We start from the raw sequence: 22,069 nt of genomic DNA on the forward strand, positions 1-22,069 counted from the left end.
AATTCTGTGATTTATATGCCGGTTTCAATATTGGCAGTATTTAAGAAACTGAAAAGAACCCAGGCTAACTTTGAGATTTCAAGTTGACTTGAGTAAACAGAAGTTGCAGCTGGAAAAAAAAAATATCTTTTTATTTGTATACTGTGCAAACTAGATGTGGAAATCGCTGAAATGCAATAAATAGGGAACACCATGATGCCACTTCTACAGAGTCACTTTTCAGAATAGGAGAGAACTTTAACTATTCCTCTCAGTGTGGCCAGTTGATACTTATCACCCACCTACATACAAAACGCAGCTAGTTGCAGGGCTTCCAACACTGGATCAATAGCAGCCCGACTTACATCCTTAATTCTAAGAGCCAACAAAGAGTACAAATTGCTGCGACTCAGTATGACTTCAGCTGGTTTGACAACCACTGCACAATCTCTTCTTTCAGAGTGAGATTTCCCAGAAAAAAAACTTCCATTTCTGTGATCTGTGGGTTTTGTCCTGTCTGCCTTTAGAACCCCAATTCTGCTATGGCTAACTCTTCCTTTCAGCTTCTGTATAGCCTTCGTCCTAACCTGTACTTCTTATCTTTTTGCTGGAGGCAGTCCTCCTTTCACATTTTGACGTCAGGAATTGTAATTTGCTGGGAAAGATGTGCCAAATAAAACCGATGGCTTCATCATTTTAAGTACCTCAAACTGTAGCAATTAATTCTGCGGGGTTTGCACACCTTTTTAGGCCAAGGAGCAAGAAACTTAAAATCTCCTACCAGCATATGCCGTTCACTGTGCCTCACTGTTTCTTTGTTTCCTTTGGCCTTTAATATTCTGGGAGCATTTTTGTATGTTGACAATGCCACAGATCTGGGTTTTTTCTAGAAAAGGTGTGCTTCTAAATTTTCTGAGGGGGCAAATGTAGAAAACAGGAGGGTGTCAGCTTATGTAGCTTTTCTTAAAATATTGTTAATCTCTTTTTGTATAAATAGTGTATGCGTGCAGTTAGAAAACCTCTTGTAGATGTCCATTGATCCTACAAGTGAGTATCTCTGGGTGGAGGATTTTCATTTTCCAGTTAAGGATGGAGCAGTGCTTTGGTTTCTGCTTGTCTAAATTATTTTCCAAATGCCTAGCTGACAAAGTCGTACTCTCCACAATCATATCAATATATATTGACTTCTTAGATGATTTTGCTAACAGTCAGAACTGCTAGAGATGCAGCTGTATATGTATTTCTGACAGCAGTTTGTAATTTAACCTGAAAAAGTCCATCTTGCTATTTAGAAATGCAGTCTTTGGCTTTTTTCTAAGAGGTATTTCTAGGTGATCGTCAAAAACTCCTTTTTTTCCTAGCACCGGAATCAAAGAATCTCAGGTACTGGATTCTGTCAGTATTGTGGTCACATATTCCAATATATAGTTATATTGCGATATACTACACAGTGGTGCACAGATATAGATACAGATGCACACATAAGCAACAGGAGGGAAGATTTATGAACAAAACATTCATGGAAGTTTCTCATTTACATTTTTGTTCAGTTTTTCTGACATGGGGGACACAGTAATGGAAAAAAATTGAGTGAAGAGCCCACATCTTTATTCCCTTTCACAAAACCTTTCTTTTTTTATTTTCTTAAAAAGAAAAAAACCAAACACATTGTGTTATCAGTCCCTGGACTTGACCAGCCCATCAGTAGGGATGTAGAAATGCCTGCAGCATTGTTGAACTTACAACTTGGAACTTCATAGTTCTAGGGTATTTCCTGAACTGTGGTGACCTTGCTGCATTTAAAATCATCTTGAAGTTATCTACTAAAATGGAAGTTGAGGCATAACATTTTATTGTGGTTTCTGAAATTAAAAGTACTTTCTTTTGACTTTTGGAAAAGTACGGGGTTTCTGCCATTGGTGACTTTACAAATGCATTCCTTTTAAATTTTGTTGAATGAATGAAATAGTGGTTATTTAAAGAGGACATTACAAATATTTCCATCACTGTTTTAGTGTATTAATGAACTGTGCATTTCTTCAGCCCTTTTTTTAATGTTGTGCCATTGAGTAGGTTCCCCAACATAATCCTTCGCTCCAGAAGCTGCTGGGAAAATCTGTCGTGATAAAAAGTTTTCTGTATATTTTTCCAAAAGTCTTGAGAGCAGTGAGGCATGTAACTACTCTGTCAGTCTGACCCACGTTTCTCCCGACTAGCCTTACACATGCCTGAGCCTAAAACACAGGTGGCGAGAATCTCCCCACAGCAAATGCTTGGTCTTGGATGCCTCTGAAGTTCACAGGTATCTAAAGCTTTCACTGCGCCCTTCCCTGGAGATCTGCCCACTTCAGCACGCACCGGAGCTGCCCGAGTCCTCTCTGTATCCTGAACAGCCAAACGCCCAGTTCATGCCTCTCTCTATCCATTGAGCGGGTAGGTATTTCTTTGCTCATCTGACCCGCAGGGCAGCAATGCTAAGAGTTTTGAAGGAACGCTCGCTGGATTAGAGCCCACACAAACACAACAGGAGGTAACTCCCTAGTTATATCAATCAGCCAGGAAATGAGAGAGCGGTTTCCAATTTTGAGGCCACATCTCCTGCCTCTTACAGAACTGTTCGAACCATTGAGACTGAGGACATTTTGTAATCAGGCACACTCCGTTCACTGCTGAAATTGCTCTTCGTTTCATAAAATATGATCTCCTCTGAATCACAGTACATGCTCGTCTGTATAGCCTAATGGTTACGGTACTTTCCTGGGAGAGGAGACTCCAGATTCCTCTCCCTGCTCAGGAGGTGGTTGTTATCAAATGGTCTTTGGAGCAGGCACTAGGATTTCTTCTCCAGCCCTTTTGTGAGTCTAGCACTTAGATGCTTAGATCACAGAATTGTGAAGTGTCATACTCTTAATTAAAGGCTTGGAAATTTTACACCATGTTGAAACTGCTCTTTCTTCATTTTTTTCAGCCTCAGGTTAATGACATTTTAGGATTGGTATTCTCTGGATGATTGTAACTTAGTAATGGTACATCCACTCTTCTTTTACTGCAAAATGCTAGGTAGATTTGTTGTAATGCATTTTATTCAGTTCTAAAACCTACAGGCAGACTTTGTCCTAAAGTCTGAGAGAGGTGGGAATAAGAAGAATGGAAAGAAAAAGTTTAGTTGGAATGACGCAATAAATCTGTGGGAATGACTATGAGGAGGTGAATTCAACAGAAGGACTTGAAAGATGGAGACAGTAGAAGAGGCTGAGCAGTGGGTAGTATGGGATTTTGTGGAGATTGCATGGTTAAAATTATAGGAAAGGAAAAACAAAGACTAAACAACTGGAGATGTGGGGAAACGTAGCAAAGAGATTTCCTCACCAAATTGAATGATGACAAAGCCACGGATAAAAAAAAAAAAGGCAATATGAGGGAATTGTTTTGGATATAAAGGAAAAAGATTATGATGGTGGATGAAGATGCAAGGAGGAGAGCTGTTTTGCTTGTATTATTGTGGCACACACATATCTTTAGCATAGACCCCAGTCTCATTATCCTGAGGTGGAGTACAGCACAAGGCAGATGTTGTTTGTCCCCTAGAAGTAAAAAAGCCAAGTATAAAACTGAAGACAACGAATGAAGGCAGATAACAATAGTGAAACAATAGCAGATGGTATGAATAGTTGTGTGACCTACACAGCAATGGACTTAAGTCTTCCAAGGTATTTTCTTTGTTTCTTTTTAGATAAGCACTGTAACAAAGTGTGGGAGAGTTTGAGGGGGAATTGTTTTGTGGACCCTTACGGAGACCCGATGCTAGGCGTAAGAAGCCATGTGGAAGAAAGTACAAAAGTACCTGTCTGAAAATGTCAACGTGAGTGTGGCTGCCTGTGTGAACTGACTGGAGGCGAGAGTAGTTTTGATAAAATTGATGAAATAGGTATGGACAACGAAGTTAAAAAAAGTAGCCTGCCTGTGTGCTAGGGAGCGGCAGACTGATGGTGGTATCTGAAGAGAATGCCCCATCCTAGCAGTACGTTCAGAAAGCAGGCGCTGCAATGCTTGGAGTAGATATAAGGAGGAATAAAGTTCATTTGCTGAGGTCAGAGAAAAAGATAGGGCAGTAACTGAGGTGTGAAGTAAGAGCCTGGATAATTTATTTGTGTAGATGGCTAAAAAAAGTTTTAGGTTAGATCATGTAAAAAGCATCTGCAAGATGTAGGTGTATTTGGCCATAGGAACCTAAGCAGAGCTTGAGTTAGAAAAGAAAGTGATCCCGTCAACAGTGACGGAGAGCTGTTAGGTGAAGACATGGGATGTGGTTTTTCAGACAGATCAATCGTAAGTAGGTGATCTGACAGCCAGGATTTCAGTGCTTGTTCCCAAGTGCAAATCAAGAGGTCTAAAAAAATTGCATGCTTGCAGTAATAATGGAAAGTAGAGCATTTTCAGTATTAATAGGAATAATTGCAGATTAAGAGAATAAGTAAAATGGATTGTAATGCAAATGAAATTTTAGCTGCAGTGACTGCAACCTGAGTGACCTGTAAAGGTACAATACCTGATTTTTTTCTTGTATTTATTGTATTTTTCAGAAAAAATATCTTCTGAAAAAGTATAATTAAGTTATTAGGTTTTTCATTATGCTTTTTGCGAATTACATATCTTCAAGTTTTTAGCTGACAGATTTGGGTGACTGCCTGTATAATTAATGTGTATGTTACCTTTTTATCTGTTCTCTTTTGTTCCAGTTAGCACCTTCTTCAGAAGCAGAAAGCTCACAACACTGTTGTTTAAGTGTTTAGTCACTCTCTGTGCCAGAGTCTTTCTCCATTGGTTTATCTGTGCATCCTTCCCATTCCATCTTAATTGCTGATGCCAGTGGCAACATCCACTCACAGTAAGAATACAGCTTGCATTGCCCTATTATTACTAGCCATTGAGTTTGTATGTGCCACTCAATTTGTAGGTGCTAATAACTCTTCCCTAGAGAGCAGTGTTTTAAAGAAATAAATGTCTAGCCTATTAGAAGTAATGTAGAAATTAACTACCGTGGGTTTATGGTCACTTGCAGATAGTTTCATTCAAGCACAGCATAGAACTAGATTATCTCAGCCACAAAAGCATACAAATACAGAGTTTTAAAATACTAGAATGTTCTCGAAGTATAGGTGAATAGAAGATAAAAGTATTAGAAGCTCAGCTGCTCAGTCTCTAATACAGAAGAGGGGTTCTGAGGAGAGCGTGTCATTTCTTAGTGCAGAATACACCAAGCTTTGGACTTGGTGTTTGCATCAGATTTTTGTTTTGTTTTTAAGCGGGGTTCTGTTTTTAACAAGCCGCAGATGGTTTTTTGGATTGTTAGGACGAATGGCAACCTGGCTAGCTGAATTATTTTTCTCTGGGTGTACTAAGCGTGCATTTGAATTAGACTTCTAGAACTGATATAAGCACGTCCTCTCCGCTGTGTAATGAAAACATCATTATCTTCCTCAGTCAGCATCTGTGTCGAGACTTCTTTATTTGGTTAGGAGATAGGCACCTAGATTGGAGAATGGGAATGTCCTTGTCACGTTCAAAACAGTAACTTTCCTTCATTTTAGTCTTATTCTTGTGTAAGCTTTGGATATAATAGGATAAACTAAAAGGTTTCATTTAGAGACCTCTGAAAGTAGAGCATTTTAAAAGCAGGTAGGTGTCTCCACCCTACTTTTTCATGAAACATTTTACCCATTCAAGCAGACTTTTAAAAACAGCTTGTTTTGATAGCAGCCTGTTCTCCTGTGGGCCTTCAGCCTTTGCTTCCTGGCAGCACCTTTGGTGCGAAAAGAGAGTGATCAATTGGGAGACTATCAGTGCCAGCATGCATAGAGTGATAAGTTAACACACCACTGGGAATTTCTAGGGCCCACCAAGATACTTCACTTCTAATGTGCTAACAAGCTCATTTTTCTACCTCTTGCCTCTTCAGTTATTTTTTTTTCTCAGAAGAGCTTAGAAGTTGAGTGCATCAGGCATAATGAAAAGCTCTGTAGGAGGGAGAAGCAATAACCCCATTTTTCCCTTTTCAGCCAAATAGAAAATTAGTTTCTGGTAATACACAAAGGCCAGTATTTTTTGTGCAAGGGGCACTGCTGTGAATCAAAGGACTCTATTAACTGCAGAAAATTCAGCAGCTGTGAATCTCCCCCAATGAAAAAAGTGCTTTTCAACAAGTTGTGAGATATGTAGTATTATTTAGACTTCAACCATCAGTTTCATCCTCTACCACTTATACATAGCCTCTTAAAAACTGCGCTATATTACTCTCCTCTGTTAAGGCTCAATACTGTGTTTATCCCCCAACCTAAGAACCATTACAATGGGAGATTTTTATATTTTCTCTTGTCCCTGTGCTTCTATTATAGCTTTTCCGTCTGGAGAGTTCTGCTGAGAATTTGGAACATGGATTTTGGAGGGAAAATTGTTTCCCGGTTTCGCTGTCTAGCTAAGTTGTGGTCTAAGGAAGTACAATGAAGATCAGTTTATTCACTAGAAGTTGTTTTCAGATAATATAATCACTATATGTTTTTTTCATACTTAGATATAATGCAAAATCTACTGTAAATATTGTACAGAAAGCAACTGCAAAAAGGTTTCATAGGAAAAGCTCTGTAATTGTTGAAGTATAGTTTTAAAAGCTAAGATGAAGGGTGTTGTTTCCAGCTGTAATTTGGGGCTGAGAATTTTATTGCTTGTCATAACTGAAAGTAGCATCGTTATTTATTTATTATGCTAGCACAAGTTATTAAAAATGCTTATCACTTGTAATGCAGTTTTTATGTTTAGATTGCTAAAAATGTGTGCAATAATAGCATTATCCCCCTTTCACAGATGGTGAAATTAAGTCAGAAAGGTGATTTCCTCACTGCCCCTGCCCTCCCCAAAAAGAGCAGCAGACTTGAAATCAGAACCGAGAACCTTCAAGAAACTGTTCCTGAGTACATTCCTCCACAGCATCCTGACTTGTTTGGGGGTTTTTTTAGGAAAAGAAAACAGAACTACGTAAGAAGAAAATTATCTCCCTATCTGCAAAGAAAATACGGAAAAAAAAGTGTGCAGAAGTGTAAATGCCAGGAAAAATTTCTGATCACTCTCTGGTTCTATAAGATAACTGGAGAAGGTCTCCCCTCATTCAACGTATTGAGTGCAGCTGGAGGAGTTTGGAAGTTGTGAGAGAAAAGGTTAACCGATTTCTCAGTTCAGGAACTATGCGGCATGAAGTCAGCATGGTAGTTTTTCTTGATAATTGTATGTTGCTGCCTGCTGCTCTACATTTTGACAGCCATTTCCATAGTTGCTTTCATGAACAGCAGAAATACTCTCTCTTTTTCTCGCTCTCTCTGTGCTAACAGCACAATCAGGCCTGCTGGAACAAGGAGCCTGGAGAGGGTTCTTCAAAAGCAACAACACTTCAAGATACCGGGCTCTTGTCAATAATATCAGAGAGGGAGAACACAGGGAAAAGGAAGAAGTACAGTATTTTGCTGTCAGTGCCCTGCCGACACCCTGTTAGCCAGTATTTAAGGGTCCTGCGGATTCTTTGCAAATATTCTTGCTTGTTTTAACGGCGTAATTGACGAGGTGTTTTTTCCAATACTCAAATTTCGCTATGTATTTATCTTAACTGCGATTGTGTGTGTGTGTATGTAGGGATTATGGAAGCAGCTTGTTATGGAAGAGTGCAAAATCCCTTAGTTTGTTAATGCTAACATTATTTTTCATGCTATACCTCTCAAAAATGGTAACATTGTTATATTTATTTGTGACCAGAGTACAACCAAATCAGTTACTTAAAGGAGAGTATTTAAGTTGCTGGTGTTTGAAAAAAAAAAAAATTCACAAAGTTTTGCATCACACGTGAAAAAAAGATAGTTGAACCATAAAGTTTACATTAATCGTGTTTATCTTACAGTTAATGTTACTTCAGTGCATCAGATGATATCATAGTTATGTAAAGAATTAAAAATAAGTCTGTACAATCACTGAAATACGTGATATGTATTTAACAAAACCAATAATTTTTAATTACTACACTGATATTTAGCAGCTCTAGTACATGGTATAAATTGCTCCTTAACTCTTGGCTAAACCAGTTACGAAGAGAGAGCACGATACCTGCAAACAATTGTTCAACATCATCTAGAGCCTACAACTTTTGAGGATTTTGCTGCTCAGGTTTTCTGTCCAGCACCTTACCACCATTTGCCCTCAGAGACAGGTAAGAATTACAGGAAAGGAACTGTTTTTGTACAATCTTATTTGAAATGCAGTATCCTTACTTATAAAGACTAAAAGTTCAGACCTTGGCACATCGTTAAGAAGTACCATTACTCTGAAAGACTGTATGTACGTATTTGAGAACCTAGGCAAAGTTGCTTTTAAATCTTTATTCTGTTGCCCGGCATCGTGAGCCAGTGCCTGGTGTTAAGATTTGGCTAGCTGCTTTAATATAGCAACCAGACGCTGCATTTTTACAGTAAATTTTACCGTGTTCCCCTGTATAAAGTCTCTGTGGAAGCGTTGGTTCTCCTTCCTCCAGGCTGGTTCAGGTAGATCGTTCTTTAATCTAAGTACACCTTCCCTATAAGAAAGTTTCAAGGCTTGCTACATTTTTAGAACGTAAAGTTTTAAATTGCAAATCTGAGAGCCTTGCAATCATCAATTTTGTTTCCAGGTTATTAGCTGCAAAGCTGGTTTTAAGGTCACTTTTGTTTTCCAGTAAAATACCTGTTTTATAAGAGGATACTGCATTTTCAGTTACTAATGAGAAAATCGGTAAAAGAAAATGAGTAACTCAAGGCCTTCCTGTTCTGAAATTTCTTGAACTCCTTATGATTATTTCATTATTTTATTTCCCCTCTTTTTAGATCATTAAATATCAGTTCTGTTTATCTGAAGGTAAGACAAAGTGTCCAAAAAACCCCTTTGTTCCTCTTACTTTTACTAGAGCACTAAGCTTGTAACCAAATTGTATGCAAACTTTCCCTGTTGCCCTTGTTCACACTAAAAAGAATTTCACACTGATTGAGAAATGACCACTACATCTTCTTAAAGTTTTAGTCTTTTACTAACCTCAGGTCTGCATGAAGCACTAACACTGGTTCTGGGATTAAGGTAACTAATGGTAGAGACAGTTGTTGAATGAGTAACACTTTATTGTGTTGACCTTTGTTTCTCAGCATGAACAAGTAGTACTGGATGGCAGTGGTGTGTTTTGTACCCTGTACTGTCTTTCATTGATGTTGTAAGACATTCTGCAGTGATAACATAGGAGAGAAGGAGAAGAAGAATGTGTAACACTTGAAATTCCTTGTTCGGAAACCTTTATTTAATGACGAATAAATCAAAATGCTTCTGTGGAAAATCTAAATAAAATGAATTTTGGAAGAACAAATTCATTTGGCAAGTGGTTATCTCAAAAATTGTTTCTCAATTGCAAAAGTATGCGGAAATAAATTCTGAAATTATAGAAGAGTTGTGATAGGACTACGGAAAGAATGACTTAGAGATGTTAAAACATTGAGACTCCTTCACTTGAAAGTGTAAACCATGAGTAGAAACGAGATGCAGTTTCGAAGTATAATAAGTAGTATAGTTACGCCAGTGCAAATAGTCAAGACCAAAAGGAAACTAAATTAAAAGTAAGTAATTTAAAATTCATTGAATCAGTATAAAAAAAATAGTAACAGAATTTAATGTATGAAAACGTTTGAATAGGGAAAATCCGTAACTAGAAACATTAAAAGCAATAACCAGGGGTACCAGTTCTGGCCACATTTTCTACCTAATGCGCTCAGCAAGTATTCAACACCAGACACTTATACGACACGTATATATTCCATGTTCTAGTGCACGTGTATCAGTTCTGCCTATTCACTTTCGGAAATCTCATTCCAGGCTAAATCATCCTGCCCTCTTCCTCTAGTTCATTCTTTCGGGGTGAAGCAAAGCTGCTTTTTCTATACTAGTTTGGTGCGTTGGAGGACACTGCTCTGCAGTGGCAATTCCTGTATTCCTTTAAAAATTGTCCTAGTCGTACTTCGTGTTCTCTAACATGACCTGGAAAAAGATTACAATTTTTAGAAACTTGATTTTCGACTTTACCTTTCTATCAAGTGTAATAATTTTTTGCAGGGATCTCATTAATATGAGCTTGCGATGTATTTCACATCTCCATGTGTGTTTGCGTACCACCAAACGTGATGTCCTGTCCTGAGGGACACATTCTTCTGGACCCCGTGCTGTGCACTGCGACTGACCGACACATCAGCGTCAGGAGCAGCCAGGGGCTTCCTAGGATGGACATGCAGCACAGTGTGACCCAGCGGCAGAGTCAAACGACCCTGTCCCCAGACCTGCCTGACTCTCAGCTTTCATTTCAGCCCAGGGACGCCGGGGATGCTCTGGCAGCCCTGCTTGCAGCCTGGGGGCTGACCCCTCTTCCGTCCGGGGCTCCAGGGGCTCTGACACTCGGCAGCAGGACAGAGTGTCTGGGGTAGCACCACACCGTCTGCCTCCAAGCTGACTCTGGAGCGCACAAATTCTAAAGCCTGAGGCAGGTATAAATTAACACTGCACTCATCTGCCAAAAAGTTACCCCAGGGCTTGGGGTTAGCCTGGAAACTTCTGGTTTATGGTCGTAGTAAAGGCAGACCTGTTAGCGAGGTGGCAACAGAGCTTCGATGGGCCATGATCCCAGGAAAGATCCCACCCGATGGACTATTAAAAAAAATACATACCCCTATGATTCCAGGGTCCCTACAACAGGCATATTTTTTGAAAAACAGGTGAGGAGCTCTGAATTGTGCCAGGATCGCACACCGGAGTGGCACTGGAGTCCTGCCTGGGAATCCACACGCATTCATCATCCCCCAAGGACAAAACCATGCAGGCTCCCTGCCAGACGTTTCCATGTCATCTGAAAATTTCTGACCAGCTTCTAAAAATACATCACAATTCTTCTTTTAAAATACAAAATATTTCATTTATGTCTGTTCTTTTTAACAAAAAGTAACTGACCAGAAGAGACTAGAAGTTTTCCACATGTCAGACATTATAGACTTCATTCTTTAATTGGATTGTGATCTCCAAGATTACGATTGCTGAATATGTTTAATTTTTATAAAATATTATATACAGTCTCTTGTTCTAAGGAAGATACATAGCAACTGTGAAGCTACTACAGCCCATCACCAAGTGGTGTAATTTTGTTGTTGAGATCCTGCTGGCTGGTTTCAGCGTGCCATTTTTTTTGTTTGAGCTATGCTAATCAGAGCAAATAGAGAAGATGCCATTGGGTAACAAACACGCTTTCCTCAGATTGGCATATTTTACCAAAGGCTCAGCCCTCAGCAAAAGCCGTTTCCTTCCTTAGAGTGGTGTGATTGTGGCTGCTGCTGTTTTATCTAGGTACTCAGTTTGCCCTGTCAAAATATCTGGCAAGTTCACTTTCCCATGTTTAAGAACCTGATTTAGTGTAGTGGATGTGTACGTTTAAAAAAAAAAAAAAAGAGATTTACCTGCGCTTAATCACAGAATATAATTCAGTTCCCTCTGTATTTTTTGCTTTGTGCCGACTCTGTTCAATAGAGTGACACCTGCTATATAGCTATTGAGTAAACCAGATTTCTGTGACACCAGAACAGGTTGAGGGAACCGTCAATGCTAAGCTCAATGATATTGAAGGGCTTATTGACCCCATGATGCTAAGATTCTGAGCTTTAAATTGTACTGATGTCTTGGGTTTGGTTTCTCTCCATCTTCTTTTTTTCTTCCTACTAAAAATAGTACCTCGGTATAGTAAACCTGATAAAGATGAGGCCTCTCTACAGTAGTCATAGTATTTTCCTTATAATAAAAGCATCATCAGGCTTTTTGATCCCAGCAATCATTCCTTCTATTTTCAAGCCTGTGTTCGGAATAATTCTGCTGCCTCGCTCCTAAAGGAAGTGGGGATGCCAGCTGACAGGCAGGGAAGCAGGGAACGTAGAGGTAACGATACTCCAGCCTTGCAGAAGAGAAACTCCAATTCAGCAGCCTGCAACTTAATCTCTTCTGCTGCTTGTTTGCCGTGTAACTTCGAACTGAGAATCTTTTTTGACCCAGTATTACCCCTTCACACAGGAGAACGATGGAGCTTTTCTCACTGTAGAAGAGTTTCTTGATGATGGTGGTTCAAGTTTGTGATTGGAAGCGAGGTTGAAATACAGAAACGAGGGCCATATGTCCGGCAGGGCTCGCAAGAATTTCGCATTATCCCTACTCCACTCCAAACTTAGGAATTTATTTTTTTTTTCCACTCCAAATCAGAGCAAAACCTCCAAACTTAACTGAAATTTTCCAAAAATTTCATATTGGAACAACTGAAGCTGAAACTTTTGTTCTCAAATTAACCCCTTGGGTGATGGTAGGCTGGGGATCCTCAGCTCTTTGAGGCAGTAAATTGTGTGGACAGCTAGAGACCCAAACAGGTCAATTTTCTACATTAAATGAAATTGGCCCACTGACAGAAATAGAGTATGATTGTCCAATTAAAAAGCATCCTGTGCGTACACACAAGGGGACAAAATTAAATTTTAATCCTGACATTGCCTAGTTTTTGAATGTTTGACGTCACAACTTTATTTTCTTGTGACAACATTTTCCTTGTGTAATTCCTTCCATTTTTGTTTTGAGGCATAGGGCAAAAGAGGAAGATTCTGTAATAGCGATTGACAGCCACGTGATTCATAAGCAAAACTGTAACCTCTAGATGCACCACCAGCTCCTGCAGACTGAGATAGGGCAATAATTGGTAGTAATGGTAAAACTGCCTTTGTCTCAATCTCCACTAGTGGAAAGACTGGGAATTTTGCCGGTGGGTTTCACAGATACTAGTTGACAGAGAGGAACAATACGTTTCCAGCCAGGTTCTGAAGAGCATTCTTCACAGGACGTGGGCTCTGCTGCTCTTTTGACATAAACTGTGTTGTTTCTCATGGCTGTCTCTTGGTTCTTTCTCCCCTACCCAGTTCTAGTCTCATTGGTCTTTAGGCCACTCACTGTCTCTTCCTCACCTTCTCCTCTTGCTTTGCAGCTGCTTTTGCAGTCTTTCTCTCTGCATCTGCTTCTCACTTCGTTTCCTCATTTCCCAAAATTAGCAAGAGACTTAATTCCTTGACTCTAGCAAAGCTCTGCTGAGCATGACGGACAACTTGGCTGGGTTTGGATGGAATTTGTAAGAGTTGCAAAGGGCACAAGCTGTACAAAAATGATTGCCCTCTTCCCTGGAGGTCAGGCGGGGAAGGTGAAGTACCTTAAAAGACCGTTAAAATTTACCAACGTGCACAAATGATATTTTCCTCTGTGGTCCTTCTCAGAGGTGGCACTCAGGAGAACGTTGATCCAGGCAGCAAGGTGTGATAAAGGTAGACATACTGAGAGTAGTCTTACCATGCGGCACCCTGTCTGAAACGTCAGCACCCTGTCAGGCTTCTGCTCGGTGAATTTTTCACCTCTTTGAAAGTCAGAACTGACGAGCAAGATGAGTCATGCCAGCGCCTGCGTTACGGTCCCTCCACCTCACCTCACTTCTACCTCCGCCGGTGTGCAGTTGGGATTCCTCTTTGCATCTAAATAGTTAATTTCTGAGTCAACTAACCAACATACTATTGTCAGAAGATCATAAAATTTTCAAATGGAGTGTGAAAATGTCGCATTTCAACTTTGTTGATCCACCCCCTTGTTCAGAAGCGATTGAAACGGCTTTACATTATGGCCCCAAAATATCATAGCTCATCAGGCTATGATATTTGTCATTTGTCAAGCCTAAGAGATGAAAAATATGGATCACTTCCTGACATTTTTCAACCTCTTAAAAACCCTAACACATCTGTTTTATTGATTTTATGGAACTTTCTGGTTGTAGGTCAATTGTTAATAAAACCTTCTTATTTAACCCTATTTTTAGATTTTGGATGACTAAATATTTCATTGCGTAGAGAGATAAAGATAATAACATTTTACACTGAGGATTTTAAAACTGTGGAGGGGAAACGAAACCTGCAAAATTTCTATATACCACATTTAATATCCACGTGTGTGTATGTGCGTATGTATGTATATATTGATATATAGCCTTATCTAAAATCCAAAGAATTTGAGTTACTAATCAGCCGGTTGATTGCTGTCAGACTTTAAAATATATTTTAAGTGCCATTATTCTTCACTTTTCTGGTGTGATATGTTCAGATGTGAATATCACTTTACATGACTTCTGTTCTTCAATAGCTCTAAGTCAGTTTCCTAAAAAAAAAAAAAAAAAAAAAAAAAAAGCTGGGGCGGGGGGAGGAACTGCACGTGAATCTGTGCTTTTGTCTGCAGGAATTGGAGACAAAATTTTAAGATAGGACTAGAATAATACCTTAATTGAAATAACGGGGTGTTTTAATGTTTTCTTTATCCAACCTGTGACAAAATTTCACACTAGAGTTTGACACTTCGATGCAGACTAACTAGCTTAAATACTCCATTTTTTTTTTCTTCTTTACGTGATTTCAGGAGTCTCATGTTGCGACTGGCTATAATTTTAGCATACTTAATACTGTGAGACAACTGGGGAGCAGAAGCCATATATCAAGTTGCCATTTGTTTTTCCCTCTCGATTGTGTGTATGTGTGTGACTATTGAACTGTTTTCACAGACTCTAAACGAGCGTTTCAGACAATGTTTAGGATGTATCTCAGTTGCTGTGAATAAGGTTGCTGGATCTCTATAATGTTATAGAATTCTTTTCTTTCTCTCTCTCTTCCTTTTTTTTTTCTTGTAATGCTTAGTTGGTAAGTATGACGCCGGATTTCAGAGCTGTTGCTTCATTGCACATAACTAACTCATCACTCTCTTTAACCTGTAGCATGAGCAGCAATTGCATAATGAAATTCGAAATTCCGTTTTCTGTGCTCATCTGTTAATACCCTTCAATCTCTGCGGTTCGTGTCTCATGTCTCACACCTGTTATCTTTTATCTTTTCTTCCCCTCCCTCCCCCCTCCCCTTCCTCACTTCTTTCCACTCCTCCTTCCTCATCACTTCTTCATTCTCAACAAAGAAAGAAATGCTGTGATATTTCTTCTCCTTCCAAAACCTCCACTAGAAAGCATTGGCCACATCAAGGTAAAGGGCAAAGGCTTGAAACGGAAGGTCTTTCACGCTAGCTGTGAATGGTATGCTGTGCAAAACAACAACGGTTATTTTCTGTTCTCTAACTTCCACCATTTGAAATGCTTTAATTCCTTGTAAAATTAGAACAAGATAGAATTTCAGAAAATGAGAGTGCATGTTTCCCTGCCTGCCTTTTTCTGTAAGGCACAGTCAGTCGGGCATTATCATGCTTTCCCAGATTGTTTGGCAATGAAGTACCTGGTTCATGAACAGAATTACTGTCACCAGCTGGGGAACAAATAACAGCCCTTTCTCCTCCCTGTCACTTTGATGGGTCGTGTCAGTTTGGAAAAGATAGAAAGCACCGTGCCGTCTCTCTGGGGCAGGCAGGTGATGGACCAGGCGAGGAGGACGGCCAGGTCGCTAAATCGCTGAGGTTTATGACATTATGTTTTAAATGTACTCGTAGAGTTCTTACCTGATGACCTCATTTTATTTTAGAGGAGTCTTTAAAAAAAAAAAAAAAAAAAAAAAACAAAATCATGATCAGTTTGGAATGTTCTTTGCACCCCTTATATATAAAATGTATACTGAGGGAGAGAGATCTTCAGTTCTGATTATTGCATCATTATCTTAAAGAATTGCCAGTAATAGCATGATGTGGAAGAAATAGCAAGTGATATTCTGGCTTACTGGAGTCAGCAGGGGTTTCCCCATTGGCTTCTGCAGGACTAAGCTTCTGTCCGTAATTTCTACGGGTCAGAAGCGATCAGTGGCGACAGAGGTAATTGAGTTCAGTCGGGCTGTCAGGCTCTGTAAACGGCTAATTAAAATGCAGTTTAGTTCTGTGGCTGGGAGTTCATAGTGTTAATTTTCCGTAACATGGGAAGGAGAACGTAATTTTGATCTCATATTTCCTCCTTTTCCTTTTGTATCTCTGTGGAAGATTTGGAGACGGGCCCTTAGTAAGGGGAGAGCCTTGTCCTCTCGCGGTGAGGACTCGGGGCCCACTGAGGCATCGCTCTGGGCACTGGGCTAATGAACTACATACCGCTATCTCAAATTCATCTTGTTCCTTTTACAAAGAAACGTTAACGTATGGTGCATCCAGTTAGTATGATCTGTTCAAGCTTCTGCCTTGCGGGCCCTGTAGGAATTTGCCTTTTGAAGCACCGACTAAAGTTGGGATGGGAGAAGATGTTTTTACTCTCCCTGTTGGCCCCCGATTCACTCCACCTCTTCAGCTGCATTCCTAGAGCTCCCTTCATGCGCAACGAGCTGTTAACCTTCATGTTCTCATTAAAGACCGGTTTCTTATGGGTTGTGGTTTGAATAACGACTCCCCATCCCCGTGAGGGAAGTGGAGCTGCTTGTTCTCCCGGTTAGCAGGAGAAGGTCGCCCACTTCAGTGCTGCCTCAGTTGCCGAGGGCCAAGGGGGTTCTGCAGTCCCATAGCTCAGTGGTTTCTGGCATCATCTTTTCTCTAGAGGTGGGTTTGTGGCAGCTGCTAGCTCCACGTGCAGTACCGTCACCCACAGCTGGTAGAGGGCTAGGAGATGCTGTGGGAGTGAGAGCAGCACTGAAATTCCTCTCTGCCCCTTGTCAATAGATTCCCTCGCTGCGAGCGCGGGAGGCTGGCACTGACCCGTCTGGTTCTTGCTGTCCTCTGCAGGCTTCTGCCCAGAGACTCAGCCGGGAGAAACTCCAGCAGCAGCAACAGCACAGGTGGATGGAACAGACTTAGCCTCTCCAATGTCTCCTCGGACTAGCAAGAGCCGCATGTCCATGAAGCTGCGCCGCTCCTCTGGCTCGGCCAACAAGTCCTAAGTGGCGCGACGCCCGCAGCTTTCTGGTGAACGGCGATCGGCCACCCTTCCCGCAGCCACTCACCGCTTCCCATTAAAGGATAATGTCTCTAATGTGTGTGTGCCCCTTCCCTGCCTACCCCTGTTCTGTATGTTTATTTTAAACAGTGACACTGGAATTTTACTTTAATATTTTAGATTTTGGTTTTTTTATCAAACTCTGGGCTGCCTTTTTTTTTTCTTTTTTCTTTTTTTTTTTTTTTCAGTGCAGTTTGTCCTCTGCATCTTTTACCTTCCTGGATGACTACAACATCTTAACAGTAGTCATTTTTTAACTCTGGTTGATCTTGAGTCATACGGAATTGGAGACTGCGGTTTGGTTACACTATATTTATTTTGCCCCATTGCAATTTTCTCTGTAACAAAGAAAGAAATATGTACAACTTGAAAATGAATGTACAATTTTAAATTGAAGTTGCATTTGTAAAGTCTTTGTCCGATGTCACAATGTTAATGCACAGGACGTGTACAGATTATTTATGTTAAGAATAAAATAGTTCAACGGCCTTTCAAGCATTAGAGAGTCCAAACGAAGTAACTTGCTCGTAGCACCAGCTCTTCCTTCACAAAGCAACATATCGGTTCATAACTGTGCAGGTGATGCCAGGAAAAAAAACCACCAACAAACAAACACTGCTGAAATTCTACTTATGCTTGGCTTCCAAATATTTTTATAATGTTTTCTTTTCCAAGTGGTATCAATGGTAAATGCCATCGAGTTTCATGGGTTTTAGCCTTTATCACGGGGCTGTTGGGTCTAAATGTATATTCTTGTTTCTTACATTTAAAAAAAAAAAAAACCCACACAAAAAAAAAGCACTTTCCTGATAGAAATTCATTGCTCTGATGATGTGTACTAGGGAAGAAAAGGGAACATGCTCGAGGAGCCCGGCCTGAAACGCTGACGATTCCAACCTTCTGCAGATTAGTACACGCGTTCCACCCACCCAGAGATATTTTCCTACAGAAGATGAAATGCTCACATTTTGAGTCTGGCAAACAACAAAATGCTGTTAACAAAATGTAGCATGGCATCGGTACTAACTGCATGTGTAAATATATCATATGGGCAACAATAAAAAGATAAATTATGTATTGTCGTTCATGTAGTATCTACAAATTTGTAATGGCTGAAGAGAAGACATCCTATTTAATAATACAATAAAATTATTCTTACCACCTTTTGTATATTAGTCATTCACCTCAGTGATTAGATTCTTAATGCCAATTTATGGAAGAACAGCATATTACGCGTGGAGCAGTGAAGTGCGATACACAGCTTAGTTTTCCATTTGTATTAACAAGTACACATGAGTTCTCAGGAGCTCTTTCCCAGCCCATTGCAAGAATGCCATACTGAGAGATTTCCCCCAAATTTAATAAATACAATACGCGTAGCTCTGCAGGTAACGCAAAGAACGGGACGTTCCCTCCTGCGGGCTGCTTGTTTGAGTGCTAATTGTAGGAGCAGTTAATAATCATCAGGTTTCTGTGGTCCGGAGCCCTCCATCTTTGACTGTACAAGTGGAGAAGGGAGAGCGATGATTTAAAAAAGCATAGCGACCTTCTCCAGGAGAGAATTCATTTAATGGCATAAACGGGCATTTTTATCGAAGTGTCAGTTACCAACAAATGATGGAAAAATGCACAACTTAAAATTACATGCTTTATTTCTGGCATATGAGAAGAGCAAGCTGCGAGTTTAGCCTCCTTTCTCAGACAGCAAATGTTGGCTGCTTTAGGTTATATTGTATTAATTCATTAGCCCGGGTCCTGGAACTAAAACGAGAAAGTCCGTGAAGCACATTTAAAATAAAGCACTTAGCGCTTGCATTCAGCCTTTGGGCATAATACATGTGAATCTTTTGTTGCTTTTAACAAAATATAAAACTACAGAAATAATTGCTTTAGAGGATGCTAATCAAAAGATTGAAGTATTTTGCATGCTCATTTCAGAGAGAATCTTAGAACAAAGACTGTGGCTGGGATCAGTTCGGTTCTTCAGCAATCACCAGCTGACCCACTTTGCCCTGCTGAATTCGAGGAAGGTGTGAGCTTTGTTTTTAAATCCTTTATTGAACTTTTCCTTATTTTTGGCCTCATCTGCTATCACATTTAGAAATGAGCACTCGTGCATGGAAAAAATGAAATAAATAAATAAATAAATAAATAAAAATCCCGGCTGGAATGTCAGTAGCTGGTAAATGCGACAGTATTTCAAAGCATTTGGCCAGACCACCGTTAAAAGCCAGGGAATACACACCGTGGGTTGCTTTCCTAAGGTAGGTCTGGTTAGGGAGAAGGAAGGTAGCCTGTCATCTGCGCTTCAGCAACATACCGAAAGACTTCCGTGTTCTAATTTCAACTGCTCACAAGACTCGGAGGAGCTCATGTCAACAGCGCGGCTCACAGGGGAGAAGGGCCGGAGGCCGGACAGGGACCCTCTGCCTGCCCACGGCACCGGGGCTGGCAGGGCCACACGCTGCGTGGCCCAGAGAGGCCCAACTGCGCTTCTTGCTGTTGTCCTGCCACACTAACAAACCACGAAGAGCGCAGGGTTTGGACCGGGCAGCTGCCGGAGATGTGCGTTTTGCCTACTACACGGTCGCTAGAGTACAGAAACACCGAGTAAGCGGGAGATGCGTACTTAGCTATCGAAGACCAACACCTCGTTATCTTAATTAAGCAGACAGCACGATTAATTTTCCATACGTTTTGCTAGCTATTATATGACTTTGACATTGACTCAATATGAACATTTACCTTCTCGACTATCTTAGTACAGAGTACAGCAAACAAAACACCTCACAATAAATTAAGTGTTGAAGCTCGGGGGCTAAGGCTATTAAAACAAGGTCACTAGATCAAGGCTCCTTTTCTCACGAAAAATAATTCCTCTCTTTAAATATCGTATGTACAGCTGTACTTCTGCCCCGGGACCGAGAGCGGCTACGGAAGACGTACCCTCAGCGGCCCGACGCCCGCCTCCCCGGCGTTGTGCGCATCCCGGCAGATGCTGGCCGGGCCCGGCTCCCCGCCTGCTCCCGTCAGCCCAGGGCCGTACCCACCCCACGGGGCCGTTCCGCGCCCCCCGCCAGCCCTCCTCCGGCCGCCCCGGCGGGCAGCCGAGGGGCCGCGCTGTGCCTCCCCCGCTCCTTCCCTCCCCGGCGGGGCTCGGCACCGACGCCGCCGGCCGGAGCAGCGGAGGCGGCGGTACCGCCCCGTCGGCTAAACCTTCTGCCGTGCGGGTACGGGAGAGCAGTTTCGCTGCCCACCGGCCGGAGAGGCGGGGGGGGGAATCCGCGGGCGGCTCCTCCGCCTTCGTAGCCGTGAGTACCGCGACTTTCCATAGGAATTACAGCGTGGACAGGACTGGCTCGGCTGGCCCGGGCTCCCGGAGCAATCCCATCGTGGGGCGCCGCGGGCCTAGCAGCCGGGCCGGACGGGCACCTGGAGCAGCAGGACCTGCCTGCCCTCCGGCGGGTGGCACTTGCTGGCGTGTCGCGCCAGCCCGGGCGCGCTGAAGAAGGTGGCGGGACAGTGCTTGCAGGGGAAGCCCTGCCGCTCGCCGCCCGCCGCGCCGCCCTCGGGGGGCCCGGCGGGCGGCGGCGGCGGCGGCGGCGGCAGCAGCAGCTCCTCCCGCACGGCGTGCCACAGCCGGTGCTTGTCCCTGATGTCCGCCGAGGGGAAGCGGGCGCCGCAGAGGTGGCAGGCGAAGGCGAGCTGCCCGCGCTCCGGCGGGCCGTAGGCGGCGGGCCGCGCCGCCCCGTGCGTGCCCAGGTGCTTGCGGAGGTAGGCCTGCCGCCGGAACCGCTTCTGGCAGCAGGGGCAGGCGAACGCCTCCCCGCCGGGGCCGGCGGCGGCAGCGGGGCCGGCAGCGGGGCCGGGGCCGGGGGGGGCCGGGGCGCCGCCGGCGCTGTCCGCGCCGCCGCGGTGCTGACGGGGCGGCGGCGGCGCGGCGGGGCCGCGGGGCCGCCGCTCGGGGCTGTTCTCCTTGCCCGGCGGGGCGGCGGCGGCGGAGCCGTCGGCGCTGGGGCCGGGCCGCGGCTTGTGCCAGCGGCGGTGGGAGGCCAGGTTGGCGGGGCAGCTGAAGATCTTGTGGCACTCGGGGCAGCGGTACTCGACGCGCACGATGCGGGAGCAGCGGTGCTGGGCCAGCGCCAGCGGGTCCGCGTACTGCTCCTTGCACAGCTGGCAGATGAACTCGCCCAGCGGCGTGCGCCCCGCCGGCGGCCCCGGCCCCGGCCGGCCCTCGGGCCCCTCCTCCTTGATGCGCAGCCCCAGCACGGGCGAGGTGGTCACCTCGTCGGCGAAGCTCAGCTTCCGCGTCGCCTTGGCCTTCTTGGCCGGCGCCTTGGCCCGCGACGGCCGCTTCAGCGCGGGCACCGGCGGCGGCGGGGCGGGCAGCGGCGTGCGGGGCTGCAGCAGCAGCTTCTCGGCGGGCGGGAAGGAGGCGGCCAGGGGGAAGGACTCGGCGGAGGCGGGCGAGCTGAGGCACCGCTCGAAAAGAGCCGCCCGCGGCCCCGCCGCGCTGCAGGGCCCCGCCGCCCCCCAGGCGGCCGGCCCCTCCGGCGGGGCGAGCCCGGGGCCGCCGCAGCCGCCGCCGGGGGGCCACGTCGCGGGGCAGGCGGCGGCGGCGCCCTCCTCCTCCTCGCCCTCCTCCTCCTCCTCCGCCCCCTGCCTGGCGGCGGGGCTGCCCCCGGCGGCGGGCGGCGGGGGCGGCGGCGGCGGGGCGGGCGGCGGGTCCCGGTCCGCGTCCCGCTCCCGCGGGCGCGCCCGGTAGGAGCCGCCGGGGCGCCGGCTGCGCTTGACGAGGAAGCCGCGCGGCATGGCGGGGCGGGGCGGCGGGAGCGCGGCGACACCGGCCCCGCCGGCCTTTATACCCCCGCCGCCCGCTCTCGCCCGGGCGTCATCCTCCCCCCGGCGGCGGCGGCGGCCAATGAGGAGTTGGGGCCGGCGCTGGCGGCGGCGGCGGGAGGCGGCGGCGGCCGGGCCGGGCCGGGCCGGGGCTCCCCGGCTGCAGGGGCGGGCGCGCTGAGGCTGCGGGGACGGGCGGGG

The 22,069-nt window shown here is 44.2% G+C and overlaps 2 protein-coding genes across 15 annotated transcripts in view; one reads left to right on the forward strand and one right to left on the reverse strand.

Annotated features, from left to right (window-relative positions):
* RALGAPA1 (Ral GTPase activating protein catalytic subunit alpha 1) overlaps positions 1-19,129 on the forward strand; it is a 135,727-nt gene extending 116,598 nt beyond the window's left edge. For 3 of the 14 annotated variants that reach the window (XM_063334405.1, XM_063334408.1, XM_063334410.1), the window contains 3 exons: positions 8,103-8,227; positions 15,094-15,208; positions 16,819-19,125. In XM_063334405.1, the coding sequence (XP_063190475.1) occupies positions 8,103-8,227; positions 15,094-15,208; positions 16,819-16,915 (337 nt within the window). In that variant the 3' untranslated portion in view covers positions 16,916-19,125. The other 11 variants (XM_063334401.1, XM_063334400.1, XM_063334407.1 and 8 more) reach the window with 9 other exon arrangements.
* A 69-nt stretch (positions 19,130-19,198) lies between these two features.
* Positions 19,199-21,841, reverse strand: INSM2 (INSM transcriptional repressor 2). Its single transcript, XM_063332756.1, has one exon. It carries the CDS (start codon positions 21,839-21,841, stop codon positions 20,438-20,440), a length of 1,404 nt encoding a protein of 467 aa, XP_063188826.1. The 3' UTR covers positions 19,199-20,437.
* Between the last annotated feature and the right edge of the window lie 228 nt (positions 21,842-22,069).

This window comes from Chroicocephalus ridibundus, chromosome 4, assembly GCF_963924245.1.
Source record: "Chroicocephalus ridibundus chromosome 4, bChrRid1.1, whole genome shotgun sequence".
Lineage (NCBI taxonomy): Eukaryota > Metazoa > Chordata > Aves > Charadriiformes > Laridae > Chroicocephalus > Chroicocephalus ridibundus.